The 21,547-nt window shown below is 49.2% G+C and overlaps 1 protein-coding gene and 1 long non-coding RNA gene across 2 annotated transcripts in view; one reads left to right on the plus strand and one right to left on the minus strand.

Annotated features, from left to right (window-relative positions):
* LPP (LIM domain containing preferred translocation partner in lipoma) overlaps positions 1-21,547 on the plus strand; it is a 243,942-nt gene that overhangs the window by 144,437 nt on the left and 77,958 nt on the right. Inside the window, exon 7 of the mRNA XM_075571029.1 lies at positions 14,883-15,563. Within this exon, the coding sequence (XP_075427144.1) occupies positions 14,883-15,563 (681 nt within the window). The remainder of the gene's footprint in view (positions 1-14,882; positions 15,564-21,547) is intronic.
* Positions 14,588-21,547, minus strand: part of LOC142466181 (uncharacterized) — a 51,581-nt gene continuing 44,621 nt past the window's right edge. The window contains exon 3 of the long non-coding RNA XR_012788082.1: positions 14,588-15,618. This is a non-coding gene — a long non-coding RNA (uncharacterized LOC142466181). The remainder of the gene's footprint in view (positions 15,619-21,547) is intronic.

Consider the following 21,547-nt stretch of genomic DNA (forward strand, 5'->3'; position numbering starts at 1 on the left):
CAGCAGAGAGAAGCGGCCCCTATCTCTGCGTCTCCCCGCACAGCTCTTACAGCAGAGAGAAGCGGCCCCTCTCTGTGTCTCCCCGCACAGCTCTTACAGCAGAGAGATCAGAGAGAAGCGGCCCCTCTCTCTGCGTCTCCCCGCACAGCTCTTACAGCAGAGAGAAGCGGCCCCTCTCTCTGCGTCTCCCCGCACAGCTCTTACAGCAGAGAGAAGCGGCCCCTCTCTCTGCGTCTCCCCGCACAGCTCTTACAGCAGAGAGAAGCGGCCCCTCTCTCTGCGTCTCCCCGCACAGCTCTTACAGCAGAGAGAAGCGGCCCCTCTCTCTGCGTCTCCCCGCACAGCTCTTACAGCAGAGAGAAGCAGTCCCTCTCTCTCTCTGTGTCTCCCCGCACAGCTCTTACAGCAGAGAGAAGCGGCCCCTCTCTCTGCGACTCCCCGCACAGCTCTTACAGCAGAGAGATGAGAGAGAAGCGGTCCCTCTCTCTGTGGTGTCTCCCCGCACAGCTCTTACAGCAGAGAGATCAGAGAGAAGCGTCCCCTCTCTCTCTCCCTGCACAGCTCTTACCGCAGAGAGAAGCGTCCCCTCTCTGTGTCTCCCTGCACAGCTCTTACAGCAGAGAGATCAGAGAGAAGCGTCCCCTCTCTGTGTCTCCCCGCACAGCTCTTACAGCAGAGAGAAGCGGCCCCTCTCTGTGTCTCCCCGCACAGCTATTACAGCAGAGAGATGCGGCCCCTCTCTGTGTCTCCCCGCACAGCTCTTACAGCAGAGAGAAGCGGCCCCTCTCTGTGTCTCCCCGCACAGCTCTTACAGCAGAGAGAAGCGGCCCCTCTCTGTCTCCCCGCACAGCTCTTACAGCAGAGACAAGCGGCCCCTCTCTGTGTCTCCCCGCACAGCTCTTACAGCAGAGAGAAGCGGCCCCTCTCTGTGTCTCCCCGCACAGCTCTTACAGCAGAGAGAAGCGGCCCCTCTCTGTGTCTCCCGCACAGCTCTTACAGCAGAGAGATCAGAGAGAAGCGGCCGCTCTCTGTGTCTCCCCGCACAGCTCTTACAGCAGAGAGAAGCGGCCCCTCTCTCTGCGTCTCCCCGCACAGCTCTTACAGCAGAGAGAAGGGGCCCCTCTCTGTGTCTCCCCGCACAGCTCTTACAGCAGAGAGATCAGAGAGAAGCGGCCCCTCTCTCTGCGTCTCCCCGCACAGCTCTTACAGCAGAGAGAAGCGGCCCCTCTCTGTCTCCCCGCACAGCTCTTACAGCAGAGAGAAGCGGCCCCTCTCTGTGTCTCCCCGCACAGCTCTTACAGCAGAGAGAAGCGGCCCCTCTCTGTGTCTCCCCGCACAGCTCTTACAGCAGAGAGAAGCGGCCCCTCTCTGTGTCACCCCGCACAGCTCTTACAGCAGAGACAAGCGGCCCCTCTCTGTGTCTCCCCGCACAGCTCTTACAGCAGAGAGAAGCGGCCCCTCTCTGTGTCTCCCGCACAGCTCTTACAGCAGAGAGAAGCGGCCCCTCTCTCTGCGTCTCCCTGCACAGCTCTTACAGCAGAGAGAAGCGGCCCCTCTCTGTGTCTCCCCGCACAGCTCTTACAGCAGAGAGAAGCGGCCCCTCTCTCTGCGTCTCCCCGCACAGCTCTTACAGCAGAGAGAAGCGGCCCCTCTCTGTGTCTCCCCGCACAGCTCTTACAGCAGAGAGAAGCGGCCCCTCTCTCTGCGTCTCCCCGCACAGCTCTTACAGCAGAGAGAAGCGGCCCCTCTCTGTGTCTCCCCGCACAGCTCTTACAGCAGAGAGAAGCGGCCCCTCTCTGTGTCTCCCCGCACAGCTCTTACAGCAGAGAGAAGCAGTCCCTCTCTCTCTCTGTGTCTCCCCGCACAGCTCTTACAGCAGAGAGAAGCGGCCCCTCTCTCTGCGTCTCCCCGCACAGCTCTTACAGCAGAGAGATCAGAGAGAAGCGGTCCCTCTCTCTGTGGTATCTCCCCGCACAGCTCTTACAGCAGAGAGATCAGAGAGAAGCGTCCCCTCTCTGTCTCCCTGCACAGCTCTTACCGCAGAGAGAAGCGTCCCCTCTCTGTCTCCCTGCACAGCTCTTACCGCAGAGAGAAGCGTCCCCTCTCTCTGCGTCTCCCCGCACAGCTCTTACAGCAGAGAGAAGCGGCCCCTCTCTCTGCGTCTCCCCGCACAGCTCTTACAGCAGAGAGAAGCGGCCCCTCTCTCTGCGTCTCCCCGCACAGCTCTTACAGCAGAGAGAAGCGGCCCCTCTCTCTGCGTCTCCCCGCACAGCTCTTACAGCAGAGAGAAGCAGTCCCTCTCTCTCTCTGTGTCTCCCCGCACAGCTCTTACAGCAGAGAGAAGCGGCCCCTCTCTCTGCGTCTCCCCGCACAGCTCTTACAGCAGAGAGATGAGAGAGAAGCGGTCCCTCTCTCTGTGGTGTCTCCCCGCACAGCTCTTACAGCAGAGAGATCAGAGAGAAGCGTCCCCTCTCTCTCTCCCTGCACAGCTCTTACCGCAGAGAGAAGCGTCCCCTCTCTGTGTCTCCCTGCACAGCTCTTACAGCAGAGAGATCAGAGAGAAGCGTCCCCTCTCTGTGTCTCCCCACACAGCTCTTACAGCAGAGAGAAGCGGCCCCTCTCTGTGTCTCCCCGCACAGCTATTACAGCAGAGAGAAGCGGCCCCTCTCTGTGTCTCCCCGCACAGCTCTTACAGCAGAGAGAAGCGGCCCCTCTCTGTGTCTCCCCGCACAGCTCTTACAGCAGAGAGAAGCGGCCCCTCTCTGTCTCCCCGCACAGCTCTTACAGCAGAGACAAGCGGCCCCTCTCTGTGTCTCCCCGCACAGCTCTTACAGCAGAGAGAAGCGGCCCCTCTCTCTGCGTCTCCCCGCACAGCTCTTACAGCAGAGAGAAGGGGCCCCTCTCTGTGTCTCCCCGCACAGCTCTTACAGCAGAGAGATCAGAGAGAAGCGGCCCCTCTCTCTGCGTCTCCCCGCACAGCTCTTACAGCAGAGAGAAGCGGCCCCTCTCTGTGTCTCCCCGCACAGCTCTTACAGCAGAGAGAAGCGGCCCCTCTCTGTGTCTCCCCGCACAGCTCTTACAGCAGAGAGAAGCGGCCCCTCTCTGTGTCTCCCCGCACAGCTCTTACAGCAGAGAGAAGCGGCCCCTCTCTGTGTCTCCCCGCACAGCTCTTACAGCAGAGACAAGCGGCCCCTCTCTCTGCGTCTCCCTGCACAGCTCTTACAGCAGAGAGAAGCGGCCCCTCTCTGTGTCTCCCCGCACAGCTCTTACAGCAGAGAGAAGCGGCCACTCTCTCTGCGTCTCCCCGCACAGCTCTTACAGCAGAGAGAAGCGGCCCCTCTCTGTGTCTCCCCGCACAGCTCTTACAGCAGAGAGAAGCGGCCCCTCTCTCTGCGTCTCCCCGCACAGCTCTTACAGCAGAGAGAAGCGGCCCCTCTCTGTGTCTCCCCGCACAGCTCTTACAGCAGAGAGAAGCGGCCCCTCTCTGTGTCTCCCCGCACAGCTCTTACAGCAGAGAGAAGCAGTCCCTCTCTCTCTCTGTGTCTCCCCGCACAGCTCTTACAGCAGAGAGAAGCGGCCCCTCTCTCTGCGTCTCCCCGCACAGCTCTTACAGCAGAGAGATCAGAGAGAAGCGGTCCCTCTCTCTGTGGTATCTCCCCGCACAGCTCTTACAGCAGAGAGATCAGAGAGAAGCGTCCCCTCTCTGTCTCCCTGCACAGCTCTTACCGCAGAGAGAAGCGTCCCCTCTCTGTCTCCCTGCACAGCTCTTACCGCAGAGAGAAGCGTCCCCTCTCTGTGTCTCCCCGCACAGCTCTTACAGCAGAGAGAAGCGTCCCCTCTCTGTGTCTCCCTGCACAGCTCTTACAGCAGAGAGATCAGAGAGAAGCGGCCCCTCTCTGTGTCTCCCTGCACAGCTCTTACCACAGAGAGAAGCGGTCCCTCTCTGTCTGATTTCTAAATGCACAACATCGCATGAATATGATGAACATTCTTCACTGAGGTTTTTCATCACAACAAGGAGGCAGCTCAGACAGTGGGAGTTTGTAGGACTGGCTACAGTGTTCATGAAAAAGTTTCTGATCTGGATGGCCCAAGGGTGAAACAGGAGTGAGACTTGTGAGGAGAGGAGAACGTCACAGCTATTAGAGGTGATAGAAAGTAATCGTGCAAGAGGAGCATACACTGACTCTCCCCTTTGGAAACATCTTGACAATGCTTTCATGCTCTGTGCAATATGCAAACATTGCATAAATAAGGAATCATGTTATAATGACATGTGAAACTGATCACGCTCTTGTAAGCCTTGCCTAAAACTCTGAAAAAAGAGACTGGTTAATAATGACTTTCTATTGTTTGTTCCATAATGAATGTGGACACATTGCATAGGGATATGTAAAATAAAATAAACATGTATCAGCCCGGAAAAGTAGCATTGTTCCCAGCATAACACTTAATTGGAAACAGTGTGGCTGTTCGTGGCATGGGGACATTGTGTCTTGTTCAGTATTGATTACTTCCCTGTATTGAAGTCGGGTACGTTCTGAGATATGATTTCTTTACTGTGATGCATTGTCTCTTGTATATTAAAGCCTCATATTATTGGAAAGATGATGGATCTCAATCGATTTAGCTGCTTAGCCTCCCCTCTATTAACTACCCATCAGAGCTTGTGATCCGAGGATTGGGGTAACACATCGCCTGGCTTTCACCACAAGGCATTTTACTTAATGGCAGCGATGGGACAGTTATGTGCCGTGGCAAATATTGGTGAGTAGCGATCAGTCTGGACCAGGCAGATGTTTGAGTTCTTGTATGAGACATGGAAGAAAGTTAAATTGAAGAAAACAATATATTGATTGTTAGACAGCGCGCACTGTGTACTCGGCATCTTTACCATGAAAGCATTCGGACCAATTACACTGTACTCCGGTTACAGTGCCGCATATAAAAGTAAATATCCTTCCCAAAGGATGTTCAATACGACCCATGAGATATATGCAGAACTATATGGATACCTTAGACCAGCGGTGCGGGGAGTGCTGGAGATTTGTCTGGGGGGGGGGCATGCGGTTGCAGAGGCCCCGTGCTATTCCCAGAGGTATTTAAATTAAATGCCGGGGGATTGCGTGAGGCCCCTGCAACTCTAAAACTTACCTGGGCTCTGTCGGCGTCACTTGAGGACCATGGCAGCGCAGCGTCAAATGACATGTGGGACGTCACACGTGTCAAATGACACTGCGGGTGGCTCAGAACGGGGAGGAGCAAGCGGGGGCGCGTAGTAAAAAAAAAAGCTTGCGCGCCCCCGCCTTAGATATGCCAGTCTCCTGGACATTAATCTTTTTAAGTAAACCTTGCACTCAACTGTTAAAAGCAACAAAACCACAATACCAGAGCACATCATTTCAATCTTTTATGCAACATTGAATTAAAAATAATTCCACTAGTAGTAACGGTCTTATTTCTAAAGGATTACATACGGGAGTAAGACCATGTAACGCAACGAGTATGGAATAGAAAGATGAAGGTCACTTACTGTATCTCAGAAATATGTTTTTAACTGTCTCAATGGGTCAGATTACTCGGCTCAGAGAATCACAACAAACGTGCAATGAAATTGTCAAGAAGAAACTGCTTTCTCTGAGCCGAGCCTTATCTCTGATGTAAGCCACCGGATGTGCCAAAACGTTGGCTTCCTTGCAGGGCCACAAAAATACACATTGAGTTAATGAATTGCTGTGTGCGTGGCACAAAGTAAATTATTACTGAGGCTTCGGCTTTGTGTGTTCTAAATGAGAAAAATATTTGAATACATCCTTCATGTAATGTGAACATCTGCAATAAAACGCAGCATTAATGTAACACGTCGCGTTGCTGTAGCAACATCACTCCAGCTCACTGCTTTTTGTGGGATCAAGGCATGGGTCTGTCACGCCTCGGCAGTAATGCCTGAACTGACCAGATGTTACAGCTGCCCCCAATTCAACCAGACTTCTCCTTTTTAAATTGTCCTGGAAAATATGGACATAATGCAAACTCGGTTTAATATTTCCCTACGGGATCGGCATCTAAGAGCAGCTGTGCCCGGATACCCATCCCGGCTTTAAAATGGGAAACCTTGTGGGGGGTTTTGACGTAGGGATGAGAAATTTTCTTTTAGGCTTCGGCCATGGTCAGCGCTTACACGCTGAGCCGTGCTGAGGCGCGCTTGCACTTACCTGTGAGCCTCTACGGCCGCAATGAGAGCGGCTTTAGTAGGGGCTCCCCTACGCTTCCGCAAGCGCGCGGAAGCGTAGGTCTTAGGTAATTTTTAAATTCAAGCTCTTGCCGGCGCGCAGGGCCAGTCACGTGAGCGGTTCGCCCAATGAGGGCGAACCAGCTCCGTGACGTCACTTGCCCGCCCCCTGATGGCGCGCTGTCTCAGGCCAGGGAAAGCACCCGCTTTCCCTGAGCCTCAGCGCGCCAGCGGGGAGCTTGGCCGAGGCCTTACCCAAAGGGTTCTAGAAAGCATTATAAAACAGGCTTGTTTCGGGCCTATCGGTCAGAGGCGTAAAGCCGGTTGTCTAGCAATGCTGAACTCTGTGTAGCTTTTCTTTCTCACACGTTTTGGGAAATAAAAGGCTTCATTATGAGGCAACGCAAGTGTGGTTTTGGCTCTTACTGGTTTGTAATTTATTTACACTATGGGGTTCGATTTTTTTTTTTGTTTGTTTTTACGACATTAGCAAAGTTTATCAGCGTTTGCTAAACCGGCTGTAATCTCTGGCACCAAACTTTTAGACACAGTCAATGTGCAAACGTGAATACACACTTGTCTCTTTTTTTTTTTTTATAACTTGTATTTTTTTATTTTTGTGAAAATACAGCATATATACATTTTATTTCCAGTACTGTGACATGCATTATTCATATCTCTTATGTATAACAGCTGAGCGCAAACATTGTCATCAAAACATAGTTATAAGTATTGACATAATCTTAAATAATAAATAATCATAAAGTAAAGTTAGGTGGGGGGGGGAGAGGAAGAGGGTGGGAGGGGGAGGGAGGACGGGATGCCGCGACTCTGCTCATCGCCTCCGAGACCGATGTCTAGTTTAATTTGTTGCTGCTGGGTGGGCTACTCCATCACCGGAGAACGCATCTAGCTACTATTAAAGCAAAACGGTGGAACTCTCCACCCCAGGGATGTCTGTCTGGGCCAGCCAAGGCGTCCAGACTTTTAGGAAATTTTCGCCAGTGTCATTGACTAAACTTGTCAATTTTTCCATCTGGCATATGAACCAAATTTTGTTCCGAATTTTGGGGATAACAGGAATTTCACTTTGTTTCCATAATGCTGCGATCTCGCACCGCACGGCTGTAGCAAAATGAGCTATTAGTTTAAGAGTTGCCTTTGAGAAGCCCTGTCGTGCTCTTCCCAAAAGGAAGAGCCCGGGGTCAAATGGGATGTCGAGGCCTAAAAGCCTCTGAAGCCAATTGATGATTTTTTTCCATAGTGGACTCAGCCGGGGGCAGGACCACAGCATATGTAACAGATCAGCGGGTTCTCCACACTGTCTAGGACAGAGCGGAGAACTACCGTGTACAAATTTGGATAGTCTAAGCGGGGTGAGGTACCACCTCATTAGGACCTTATATGCGTTCTCCTTTAATGTTGTGCAAATCGAGCTCTTAGCAGCTGTTGTTGCTATTTGTGTCCACTCGTCTAAATCTAGGGTCTCCCCTAAGTCTGTTTCCCATTTTAGCATGTAGCCTAGTTTGTGGGTGACTTTAATTCCAGAACCGATCACTTCTCTATACATCTGCGATGTGAGTCCCTTCGTATTAGTCTCATTCAGACAGAGCTTTTCGAAAGTTGTCAATGGTGGATATGGGGTTGAGTTGTTGTAAAAGGCTCTGATCTGGAGGTATCTATAGAATTCTGATTGTGGGATATTTTTCTCTTCTCTAATTTGTGCAAATGATATGAGTTTGTTGTCCACCACCAGATCTTGTAATCTCATAATATTATGCTGTTTCCAAATTTGAAAGTTAGCGCTAGGCATACCTGGAGCAAAGTGTGGGTTACCCCATAGGGTTGTCACACTTGTCTCTTAATTGAATACATACTTGTTATCCGAAAACCTAATCTGGGAATTCTTGGTGTAGACTTGCTGTAGGGCCGGCTATACCTTTTCTTTTTATACATTTGCAATTTCAACACAAATTGCCTTTGATTTATCAAATCTGTCCTTAAAAAACTATACTGCGTATCTATGGCTCTGTTTTATTTTGGTGTACCCATCAGGGAGCGGTTTCCCATTTATACAAACCTTACAATGCAGGGAATATACAAATACAGTTTAGAGGTGTGTATGGTGTAGTACAAAATGCACTTGTCAAGGTATCATACCGACATGAGGGAAGAACGCTGCAGTGATTCCAAACTTGTAATTTCACTCACGTGGCTTTTACAACAATATTACAGTTATATTGCCATAGGAAAATGCTGGATGCCTTTACCAAGAAGCATGGTACCAGGGTACAGAGGATAAAGCTGGCTCTGTGGGCGCAGTGCTGGGTTTATAGATTACATATACAATTCTATACGTGTTGTGTGTGTGTGACCGGACCGTGTGATGTTCCCGTCACTGCTGCTTTGTAGAGAATTCCTAAAAAGACTCTTGGAAAACGTACAAGTGGGCCCTGCACGTGTTTACAGCAATGAAAGCAAATGTCCGCCTGCCGGAGAAGGAATGTACAATGCTGTCTGCCTGCCAGCTCTGACTGCTATAGATGAACGCGGCTCCCTTGTTACTCTCTGAATGACGCAGGGAGGTTTCCCATGTCAGCTTCGCACCCTAAAACCCAACATCTATAGCATGAGATATGCAGAGCAGAGGAATCGGATCATGTACTTTGTTTCACCGCATAAAGATTAAAACTGTCCAAATATGAAGGACCGGACTTGGTATACGGTACTTCTGAGCTGCAAAGCTGCCTGGGTTAAACCTAATATTCTGTGATATGTCGGCTGCTTGCTGACGCAAGGGATAAAGCGAGACGCAGCCCTGGTCTGTTTGCATTATCTCCCCTTGCCCTTCCCGACGCTATTTTTATTTGTTAAATCTGATATTCCATTCAGACGATCGGAGTTTGAAATGTTAAGTGTCCGGGAAGTTAAAATGGAGATATCCCCAGAGATTCGTCCAGTGAACAAGTGACCATAGTAATCTCAGAAGTTACCGACCATCATTTGCAACACAAATTAATTTTATTAAAGTTACATACTCGGGGGTAAGATAAGGACATTATATCCCAAATCTGTGAGGGACCGTTAATTTTTTTACATTATTTTGTAAAGGTGTGTGTCTCCATTTCACAGATATGATGAATACAGAATGTGCTGATCAGTGACGGGTGAAGCCAGTCCCGTTGTTATTAGCAGATGCATAAGAATTGTCACATAAAACATTTCCCTCTCATTCCCTGAGCTCTCATATCGCAGATACCCCCGCTTTTGGGACGTTATTATAGCTGCCGTTCTTCCAAGTGTTGTCCATAGCATTGTATCGGGTATGCGGGTGTTTGATTAGCATTGTATCGGGTATGCAGGTGTTTGATTAGCGTTGTATCGGGTATGCAGGTGTTTGATTAGCATTGTATCGGGTATGCAGGTGTTTGATTAGCATTGTATCGGGTATGCAGGTGTTTGATTAGCATTGTATCGGGTATGCAGGTGTTTGATTAGCGTTGTATCGGGTATGCAGGTGTTTGATTAGCATTGTATCGGGTATGCAGGTGTTTGATTAGCATTGTATCGGGTATGCAGGTGTTTGATTAGCATTGTATCGGGTATGCGGGTGTTTGATTAGCATTGTATCGGGTATGCGGTTGTTTGATTAGCGTTGTATCGGGTATGCAGGTGTTTGATTAGCATTGTATCGGGTATGCGGGTGTTTGATTAGCATTGTATCGGGTATGCGGGTGTTTGATTAGCGTTGTATCGGGTATGCAGGTGTTTGATTAGCATTGTATCGGGTATGCGGGTGTTTGATTAGCATTGTATCGGGTATGCAGGTGTTTGATTAGCATTGTATCGGGTATGCAGGTGTTTGATTAGCATTGTATCGGGTATGCAGGTGTTTGATTAGCATTGTATCGGGTGTGCAGGTGTTTGATTAGCATTGTATCGGGTATGCAGGTGTTTGATTAGCATTGTATCGGGTATGCAGGTGTTTGATTAGCATTGTATCGGGTATGCAGGTGTTTGATTAGCGTTGTATCGGGTATGCAGGTGTTTGATTAGCATTGTATCGGGTATGCAGGTGTTTGATTAGCATTGTATCGGGTGTGCAGGTGTTTGATTAGCATTGTATCGGGTGTGCAGGTGTTTGATTAGCATTGTATCGGGTATGCAGGTGTTTGATTAGCATTGTATCGGGTATGCGGGTGTTTGATTAGCATTGTATCGGGTATGCAGGTGTTTGATTAGCATTGTATCGGGTATGCAGGTGTTTGATTAGCATTGTATCGGGTATGCAGGTGTTTGATTAGCATTGTATCTGGTATGCGGGTGTTTGATTAGCGTTGTATCGGGTATGCATGTGTTTGATTAGCGTTGTATCGGGTATGCAGGTGTTTGATTAGCGTTGTATCGGGTATGCAGGTGTTTGATTAGCATTGTATCGGGTATGCAGGTGTTTGATTAGCATTGTATCGGGTATGCAGGTGTTTGATTAGCGTTGTATCGGGTATGCAGGTGTTTGATTAGCATTGTATCGGGTATGCAGGTGTTTGATTAGCGTTGTATCGGGTATGCAGGTGTTTGATTAGCATTGTATCGGGTATGCAGGTGTTTGATTAACATTGTATCGGGTGTGCAGGTGTTTGATTAGCATTGTATCGGGTGTGCAGGTGTTTGATTAGCATTGTATCGGGTATGCAGGTGTTTGATTAGCATTATATCGGGTATGCAGGTGTTTGATTAGCGTTGTATCGGGTATGCGGGTGTTTGATTAGCATTGTATCGGGTATGCGGGTGTTTGATTAGCGTTGTATCGGGTATGCGGGTGTTTGATTAGCGTTGTATCTGGTATGTGGGTGTTTGATTAGCGTTGTATCGGGTATGCGGGTGTTTGATTAGCGTTGTATCGGGTATGCGGGTGTTTGATTAGCGTTGTATCTGGTATGCGGGTGTTTGATTAGCGTTGTATCGGGTATGCGGGTGTTTGATTAGCGTTGTATCGGGTATGCGGGTGTTTGATTAGCGTTGTATCGGGTATGCGGTTGTTTGATTAGCGTTGTATCGGGTATGCGGTTGTTTGATTAGCGTTGTATCGGGTATGCGGGTGTTTGATTAGCATTGTATCGGGTATGCAGGTGTTTGATTAGCGTTGTATCGGGTATGCAGGTGTTTGATTAGCGTTGTATCGGGTATGCAGGTGTTTGATTAGCGTTGTATCGGGTATGCAGGTGTTTGATTAGCATTGTATCGGGCATGCAGGTGTTTGATTATCATTGTATCGGGTATGCAGGTGTTTGATTAGCATTATATCGGGTATGCAGGTGTTTGATTAGCGTTGTATCGGGTATGCAGTTGTTTGATTAGCATTGTATCGGGTATGCAGGTGTTTGATTAGCGTTGTATCGGGTATGCAGGTGTTTGATTAGCGTTGTATCGGGTATGCAGGTGTTTGATTAGCGTTGTATCGGGTATGCAGGTGTTTGATTAGCGTTGTATCGGGTATGCAGGTGTTTGATTAGCGTTGTATCGGGTATGCAGGTGTTTGATTAGCATTGTATCGGGTATGCAGGTGTTTGATTAGCCATTACCGCGTACCTTTCCACCGGACATTTGATTTGCCCAGAGGTCCCAGACCCTGATATATGGGTTTTTCTGGGGGGGAGGACTATGTTTAGACTGAGTCCCAAGTGCTATTTATATCTCATCAAACAACAATGTGGAGAGAGACAAAATGGGCACCTGGGAAATATGCCAATTGTTTATATGCTAATGACTACTATTAGCATATTTCCCAGGTGTCTTGGGTACCCATTTTTTTGTGCACGTGTCTCTCCACGTTTGTTTGAGGGGGATACAGTATATATAACACTTAAGACCTGAACTAAAAATACTCTCTCCTTCCCCCCCCCCCCTCTCCAGTTCCTCCCCTCTCCCCTTCTTTCACAGTCACCTACTCCTTTCCTCCCTCCCCATCTCCTTTCCCCCCATCCCCATCTCCTTTCCCCCCATCCCCATCTCCTTTCCACCCCTCCCCATCTCCTTTCCCCCCTCCCCATCTCCTTTCCCCCCCCCATTCCCCCCCTCCATTCCTCCCCCCCCCCAACCTTACTGCCTTCCTCCCTTCCCACTACTCCCCTCCCTTTCTCTCCTCCTCCTCCTTTGCTTCCCCCTATTCCCTATACAGTAGGATTTTCCCGCTCCTCTCCTCCCCCCTCGTGTCCTGTGTTTGAGACGCCAGGGATTCAGTAGCCTGACATTTTCTCGCGCGGCTGTTGACAATCGGATCTGAATGTGGGAAAGTGTCGGCCCGGCGGCTTTATGCCCCATTTGTGATGCTGTACACAAGCGCTGCAGGCGGGGAGAGACGTTATTACTCGCTACAAAGATACTTTTCAGAAAATGTTTTTTCTTGGAAAATAACCCCTCTCTGTTTGGGATTAAACGTACATTTTATGCCAAGACCAGATCACAAGATAGAAAGAAGCCTGCGTTTAATTAAGAAATAATATTAAACCGGCATCAGAAATAGTTTTGTGTGTTTTTTTTTTTTTGAAGAGCTTTGTTTTTAAAAGACTGTTTAAATACAAGATATTATTTAGGCCACGAAAGTCCTGTGCCACGTGCTGTCCCACGGACTGTGCCACTGTCCGGTATTCAAAGTTGACCTAAAGTGACCGTGCAGAACACCTATTATTCAAGAAATGTTGAAGTTGTGTAGGACCAGATGCGACAACATACGAAGAACATGCTGACGTAGCGTGATTCCCCGCAGAGCGCTTTCAACATATGTGCTAGTCCCAGCTCTCTCTGCAGAGTTGTGTTAACATTGTTCTAGTTTTATCCACGTTGGCCTACAACATATTGCCACAGTAAGGAAGTCCGGCGCGGTTAGGGGGCCGCGAGCCTGGCGCGGTTAGGGGGCCGCGAGCCTGGCGCGGTTAGGGGGCCGCGAGCCTGGCGCGGTTAGGGGGCCGCGAGCCTGGCGCGGTTAGGGGGCCGCGAGCCTGGCGCGGTTAGGGGGCCGCGAGCCTGGCGCGGTTAGGGGGCCGCGAGCCTGGCGCGGTTAGGGGGCCGCGAGCCTGGCGCGGTTAGGGGGCCGCGAGCCTGGCGCGGTTAGGGGGCCGCGAGCCTGGCGCGGTTAGGGGGCCGCGAGCCTGGCGCGGTTAGGGGGCCGCGAGCCTGGCGCGGTTAGGGGGCCGCGAGCCTGGCGCGGTTAGGGGGCCGCGAGCCTGGCGCGGTTAGGGGGCCGCGAGGCTGGCGCGGTTAGGGGGCCGCGAGGCTGGCGCGGTTAGGGGGCCGCGAGCCTGGCGCGGTTAGGGGGCCGCGAGGCTGGCGCGGTTAGGGTGCCGCGAGGCTGGCGCGGTTAGGGGGCTGCGAGCCTGGCGCGGTTAGGGGGCCGGCACAGTGATCAGAGAATATTGAGCAGCTGTGTGCGTGACACACAGAACACGCAGTCAGTAATCCTGAGGAGATCTGGCCGTATCTGACATGTGCAGCTCCCCGGCTGTAATTGTACGTGAGGTGATTATAGAATTTAATGGTGCGACTTGGTACATACTGTGCCTGTAACTGCGGGGTAAGTGTTCGAAGAAACATGTTTATTGTGTTGTCATGGAAATGGCTACTTATTGCCGTGCCTTCTGGGAGGACAGAGTGACTTGATGTGTTATTTTCACAAGGATTATATTTCTTTCCATGCCTTTTATTTCTGCGCCGATGCTAAGGAACTTTCTTGATTTTCCTTTGAGACTTGCTTGATGCAGGCGCTTCCTCACCCGTATCGGTATCGGTACCAGTACCAGTACTGGCAGTGCTAGACCTGCGTTGGTTTTCGGCAACACCGTGTCTCTACTTTTCCTTATTTACAAAAAAATAGACATTTCCAGTTTTCCTATTAGACATGGCTGCAGCTTAAGACGTGCTGACCAAAATATTGAACTAAACGTATGAGGGGAAAAATCATATTGTATTGTATTGTATGTCTTTATTTATATAGCGCCATAAATGTACATAGCGCTTCACAGTAGTAATACATATCATATAAATAACAAATAATATAAATAACAGATCATGGGAATAAGTGCTTCAGACATACTGTAAAAGTAACATTAAGGAAGGAGTTCCTGCTCCGAGGAGCTTACAATCTAATTGGTAGGTAGGGGGAACGTACCGAGACAGTAGGAGGGAATACTAGTAAGTGCGTCTGCAGGGGGCCAAGCTTTATGTGTCATGTGTCCATGATTATCCAGTGCTACTCATATGCTTCTTTAAGCAGATAGAAATGAATGAAATAATTTGCCTTATTGGATGTGCGTTGGCGTTGTTTTTATTTATTTTTCTTATAACAGAAATGTCTTAACGGTGTAAAACCTCCCAAATTATTTCGAGCAGACAAGGCAGGAAAATGAAAAAATATCACATTTTTTTAAAATGTATTTCTTTTTGCACATTTCACTTTGAAAGTCGCGTTGTTGACGTTTAAACATTTCTTTATGCAATTAAATAGCAGCTTTTTGTCTATCCACGAAAACTGTAATTTGTTGAAAGATGACGGGACTAAAACAGGTTTTCAAATGAAGGTGTGGAGGGTTTAGGGTATCTTTTAAGCTCACCCGCCATAAAATCATTACTCTTCTCTTGTGTTTTGTCCTAACAGGGCCCAGGGGCTACAAGTGGCCCGCTGACTTCTCCCCCGGCTGGGACACCAGTGACCGGTCATAAGAGGATGATTATCCCAAACCAGCCTCCCCTGACCGCAACCAAGAAGTCTGCTACCAAACCCCAGCCCCAATCCACTTCCCAGCCTGCTCCTGCTGGCTCTCCCGGGGCACAGAGACCGCAGCCGGTGCCTGCATCTTACGCTACAGCCTCCACTCCCACCCGTCCCACGTTCAATGTGCAGGTCAAATCCGCCCAGCCCAGCCCTCATTATGTACCTCCAGGCCCACAGCCGGGCCAGCCTTACACTCTTGCTCCAAACCAGTACTATGCCCCCCAGCAAGCCCGTTCCCCGGGACCCATGCAATACGCATCTCAGCCACGCGGGCAGGAGTACATTCCTCCCCAACCCGTACGCTACCCTGAGCCGGGCTATGGGTATCCCCCGGGCAACCAGATCAAATACCAAGACCCCTACTACCAAGTGGCACAGGGCTACGGAGGAAGGAATGGGTCAGAGGCTCCGTACGTACAGCAAGGAGGATGGAAACCAGAACCTGCTTACACGTCTGCACCTGCTATGGGTCAGCAACCAGCGGGGTTGTATCCACCACCCAACACGAAGAAGACTTACATCACTGATCCACCCTATTCTCCGGCACCTCCATCCCAGGCAAAGGTAGGAAGGTTATAAATAGCTTCTGTCACACGGTGACCATATTGTTTGTCATTTTCTGTGGATGACAAGACACACATTTATCTTTAATAGCCTGCATTATTTGTCCCTGTCCCCAGCATTGTTTTATAAAATCAACTTTTGCTTCCATTATTTTTAATTATTAGTATTATTTGCTACCCCTTTACATTCTGCTCTAATCCAGCTCTGCAAATGACACTGATGCACAATAATTCTAATTCCCTTGGAGCCGTTATTGTGTGTTCCCTGCAACTCCAATCCCACAGAAGTCTGTCTTAACCCCACTGCACTGAATTGGTTACATTCTCAGTCCTCCAAAAAAGTTAGTCATTGTAAACATCTGGGATCTCGCTCTTCTGAAATTCATTCCGTGCAGGGATCTGGTTTTTCTGAATAATAATAGTAATAATCCATTGTTACAATGTTTGTGAAAGAAAACCGCTGCATTAACAATGTTGAATGCAATATGCAGGTATATATCTGGGTAATACAGCAGGATAAGGTGAGCGTTTTTATCGTAAGAATATAGTTTAAAATATTGTTTAAACAAAAAAGTATATTAACTTTATATGAAGTGCAGTTTGCCCTTTCAGTATGAATTGTCGCGTTATCATTACTATATCATTACTATATATATATATATATATATATATATTTTTTTTTTTTAAACCTTTACTAACATACATTATATTTAATTGTTATCGTACGTACAAACATTGACCAATTGCTTTGCTGATCTTCCCATCATGAGAAGTCGTACTGTATGTACGTATATCCATCCGCATGATGTCGGTCATAATGAACCGCAAAGGGTGCTGGGTAATTGTGTAAGAAAAAGCCACATCATTGGAAAACGTTGCACTTGATATCTCTGAGTAGGCTGCATCTGAACCTTTCAGCGCCCATACTCCCCTTCTGATTATGAAAAGACGAGTGGGATTGCTATGGAAACCTAAATCACATCTAACACCGACCCTTTGTCCTGGAGATATATTTGCATTGTGTAGCCACAAGCGGCATGTCGGTTCCCCAGGGATTTTATAATGTCCGTTCTGCTGCAAAACAACAATCCTTGTATAAATCAGCCCTGGGGGGATTTAATTTCCTCCTTAGCATGCTGCAAGTGCTCGCTCTGTTCTGGGTGTGTAATAACGTTCATAAGACCACAGTCCCAACAATGCACATTGTATGCGCAGTAACATGAAGGCGTTCAGCGGCACTTTCCCGGTGACGGGGAAGTTTATATGTTTAATAGTGCTTACATTTTATCCTTCAAATCCAAACTCTCCAGAACACGTCGCTGCCGGCCCCTCTTGCACTGACGTGGGTGGGAGTGCAGAGCATGGGAGGGGTTTGCTGTATAGTGAAAGCACTTGCCCTTTAAGCACCTCTTCAACTTTTATTTCATAGTTTTATGATCTACTTGACCCACCAAATGCAGGCCCGGCAACGCCTAACCCCCAATACCCAGCCCACCAAATGCAGGCCCGGCAACGCCTAACCCCCAATACCCACCCACCAAATGCAGGCCTGGCAACGCCTAACCCCCAATACCCAGCCCACCAAATGCAGGCCCGGCAACGCCTAACCCCCAATACCCAGCCCACCAAATGCAGGCCCGGCAGCGCCTAACCCCCAATACCCAGCCCACCAAATGCAAGCCTGGCAACGCCTAACCCCCAATACCCAGCCCACCAAATGCAGGCCTGGCAGTGCCTAACCCCCCCCAATACTCAGCCCACCAAATGCAGGCCCGGCAACGCCTAACCCCCAAATTCCCAGCCCACCAAATGCAGGCCTGGCAGCGCCTAACCCCCAATACCCAGCCCACCAAATGCAGGCCTGGCAACGCCTAACCCCCAATACCCAGCCCACCAAATGCAGGCCTGGCAGCGCCTAACCCCCAATACCCAGCCCACCAAAAGCAGGCCCGGCAGCGCCTAACCCCCAATACCCAGCCCACCAAATGCAGGCCCGGCAGCGCCTAACCCCCAATACCCAGCCCACCAAATGCAGGCCCGGTAGCGCCTAACCCCCAATACCCAGCCCACCAAATGCAGGCCCGGCAGCACCTAACCCCCAATACCCAGCCCACCAAATGCAGGCCTGGCAGTGCCTAACCCCCAAATTCCCAGCCCACCAAATGCAGGCCTGGCAGCGCCTAACCCCCCAATACCCAGCCCACCAAATACAGGCCCGGCAACGCCTAACCCCCAATACCCAGCCCACCAAATGCAGGCCTGGCAGTGCCTAACCCCCCCCAATACCCAGCCCACCAAATGCAGGCCTGGCAGCGCCTAACCCCCAAATTCCCAGCCCACCAAATGCAGGCCTGGCAGCGCCTAACCCCCCAATACCCAGCCCACCAAATACAGACCCGGCAACGCCTAACCCCCAATACCCAGCCCACCAAATGCAGGCCTGGCAGTGCCTAACCCCCCCAATACCCAGCCCACCAAATGCAGGCCCGGCAACGCCTAACCCCCAAATTCCCAGCCCACCAAATGCAGGCCTGGCAGCGCCTAACCCCCAATACCCAGCCCACCAAATGCAGGCCCGGCAGCGCCTAACCCCCAATACGCAGCCCACCAAATGCAGGCCCGGCAACGCCTAACCCCCAATACCCAGCCCACCAAATGCAGGCCTGGCAGCGCCTAACCCCCAATACCCAGCCCACCAAATGCAGGCCTGGCAGCGCCTAACCCCCAATACCCAGCCCACCAAATGCAGGCCCGGCAACGCCTAACCCCCAATACCCAGCCCACCAAATGCAGGCCTGGCAGTGCCTAACCCCCCCCAATACTCAGCCCACCAAATGCAGGCCCGGCAACGCCTAACCCCCAAATTCCCAGCCCACCAAATGCAGGCCTGGCAGCGCCTAACCCCCAATACCCAGCCCACCAAATGCAGGCCTGGCAGCGCCTAACCCCCAATACCCAGCCCACCAAATGCAGGCCTGGCAGCGCCTAACCCCCAATACCCAGCCCACCAAATGCAGGCCTGGCAGCGCCTAACCCCCAATACCAAGCCCACAAAATGCAGGCGTGGCAGCGCCTAACCCCAATACCCACGCAGTGGAATACTTTTGTATGTTTTTAGTGGCTTATACCAAACTAATGAAGAAGTATTACAGTATGCGTTGGAGAGTTAACAATGCAAAGACATTAAAGACACAATCTGTAGAACGCATCACTGATTTGCGAGCCGGTCTCACTCGCAGGAATCTTTAAGACCAAGGATTCAAAACATCAATTTTGCAATATTTATTTTGACCTTATCTGATACCTTGTGTCCCGTCAAGCTAAGGGAAACCCCCTGCTTCCGGAGAGATTTAATTTTGAAACTTCCTTACAAGAGTTCATGTCCACTATGGTAGCCAGTAGTTAGATGTCACCTGGCATTGCAGCTTCCGGTCGGCGACCCCACCGCCATCTTTATTTTTACTAGCAAGTTTTGGTAAAGGTTAAAAATATATTTTTTGCCTATCGGAGGAGGTCCGCGGAGGTTTGAACGCTACGGTTCCGCTCTGAAGACCCTCTAGTTCACCCAAGATATAAAAACAATATATAATGTTTATCCTACCTCTTCTAACACAATTTTAATGCTGTCCTGACTGTAAATTTTACATATGCCCATAATCATGTCTCCGACTGTCCATTAAATATCTGTAAACCGAACGTGTATAACCTTTGTTCATTTAATGCAACCATTTATTAATATAACTCTGGCTTTTCCTGTCTGCCTCTTGTGTAACAAAATAATTGTATTTAATTTGTTGTAGTTCTCAAACTGACTAAAGTATTGTGATGACCCCTTAAGTGGATGCCTGTATTTACTTAAAAAAAATAGGAGGATAGTGTGTGTGTCTGTGTGTCTGTGGCCCTTTGGACGCCTCATGATGTGATGGTGGCTCAGTCATGGTAGTTCTGCTCCTGTTGCCGGCAGAGGAATGGAAGTGGGTTCCTCTTGTGTTCCCGTCATCCATGATCTCACCATCACATGGTCGCCATGTGCCGGAGCGATTGTAGCACTTTGGTGACATGGCCCCTCTGGCACTCCAAGAGTTAAAGCAGCGATCCCGGCTGCTTTTGTTGATGATTGCATTTGTACAACTCAGCCACGTTATAGTGTGTTCCGCTATAACGCGGATCCGCATATAACGCAGTCTGACAGTGGCTCCAAATTTAAACCATCTCCAAGTTTTTTTTGTTTTTCTTTAAGCAAAATGGCTGTGCGAGGACTTAACCCGGTATATATCTCTCTCTCTCACTCTCTCTCACTCTCTCTCACTCACCAGGATGTGTCCATGTGTGCGGTGCACATCTCCAAGTTTTTTTTTTGTTTTAATAAAAATAAAATAATAATTTTACCATACCATGTAGGTATCGAATCCATGAGCTTTCATACACTAGTATGAAAGCTTCTCTACCTGCTACACCATAGGGTTGGAATGATGTAATTGACTCTATTATCAAACTTCACTTCTACTGCACAGGACTACCTTTCATACTGCCTTTCTGTACTATGCAGTAGAAGTTAAGTTTGATAATAGAGTCAATGACATAACACCAACCCTATGGTGTAGCAGGTAGAGACTAGTGTTTGAGGTACTAGTGTTTGAAGGGTCATGGGTTCGATTCCTGCATGGTATGCTAAAAGTGTATGTGTATCCGTCCGTCCGTCCGTCAGTTAGCAATAAAGCATTGAATGTTTGTTATTTAAAAATAAAAAATAAATCATGGAGTTGCGCACGTGGACGCATCCTGATGATGAAGCAGGGAGAGAACAGCAGAGAGGACAAAGCTGCAGGTGCCGGGTAAGTCCTCGTGCGGCGGCCATTTCACGAGCCTGGTTATAACGCAGTCTCATTATGTGGACCCTGAGCACCGCATTATAGCGGGGTTCAGCTGTGTTTGTTATTTTTCTGTTTTTATGGAATTTCGATCTTCTCGAGCTGAACGGAACCACGTTCAACTCTGAGGACCCGCTAGTTCTAGTGATACTGTTTATGGTGCCATTTCAGGAAATAAAAAATGGTCGCCAAACCGTGGGCCAATAGGAAGCCACAACAGAGGACGTTGAAGGTTCCTAATGGATTACTGCGACTTTTGAGTAATGGGGGAAAAAAACAATATATCAGTTTTAGCAAGGATTACTGACAAAACAATAATATTTTTTATATCTTCCCAAAATGGATAACTTCTGGATGATTTTACAAGGAAATGTGTGATCAGGATAAAAGCAATGGAAGAAATAGCAATATTGTGGACCTATTAATAGTGCAGCAGAGAACGTTACAAGTGTTTAGGCTGGGGCCATGGAGCCGCAGACCGTGCGGAGGTGCCCGAACGCTGAGCGATCAGATTGCCTTAAGGCAGTGACCGCGTGCGGGCGGGAGGGGGGTGCAGTGCGCAAAAAATCAGTTGAAACTGATTTCTTGTCGCGGCAGGCCAGTCACGTGAGTGGTTCGCCCAATGAGGGCGAACCAGTTGTCACGCCCCCCACGGTGCGAAATGGCGCGCCTCCACTGGCCACAAAATGCACCCGCTTCACACGGGTGACGCCATGGCCGCGCAAAGGCACCAAGGCCCCAGCCTTTGAGTGCACAATCATTACAGGGGTTACCAGAAACTCCTTACAAGTTGTTTAAAGGGAGAAATTCCTTCGTTAAAGAAAACCATACAATTAAGACCATTTCTGAGCCCTTTCACACAGAAGCACAAAGAAACATGTCCAAAAGAAAAATAATTTTAGCTTGAAATGGTCCTATCCACTTGCAGTGAAGCAAGATCCAAATGAATCTTATTTTGCTTTAGAGCAACCTGTTAAGTGGTGGGAGCTCACACGTCTCTGTAACTGATCTCCTTAGTGTTTCTCTGTAGTAGGAACAAACCGTGGATGAAAACAGCTGAGAATGTTCGAAAGAAGCCAAGACAAGTAATTGTGCAAAGCTGCCTGTGAAAGTG

This window comes from Ascaphus truei, chromosome 14 (assembly GCF_040206685.1).
Source record: "Ascaphus truei isolate aAscTru1 chromosome 14, aAscTru1.hap1, whole genome shotgun sequence".
Classification (NCBI taxonomy): Eukaryota; Metazoa; Chordata; class Amphibia; order Anura; family Ascaphidae; genus Ascaphus; species Ascaphus truei.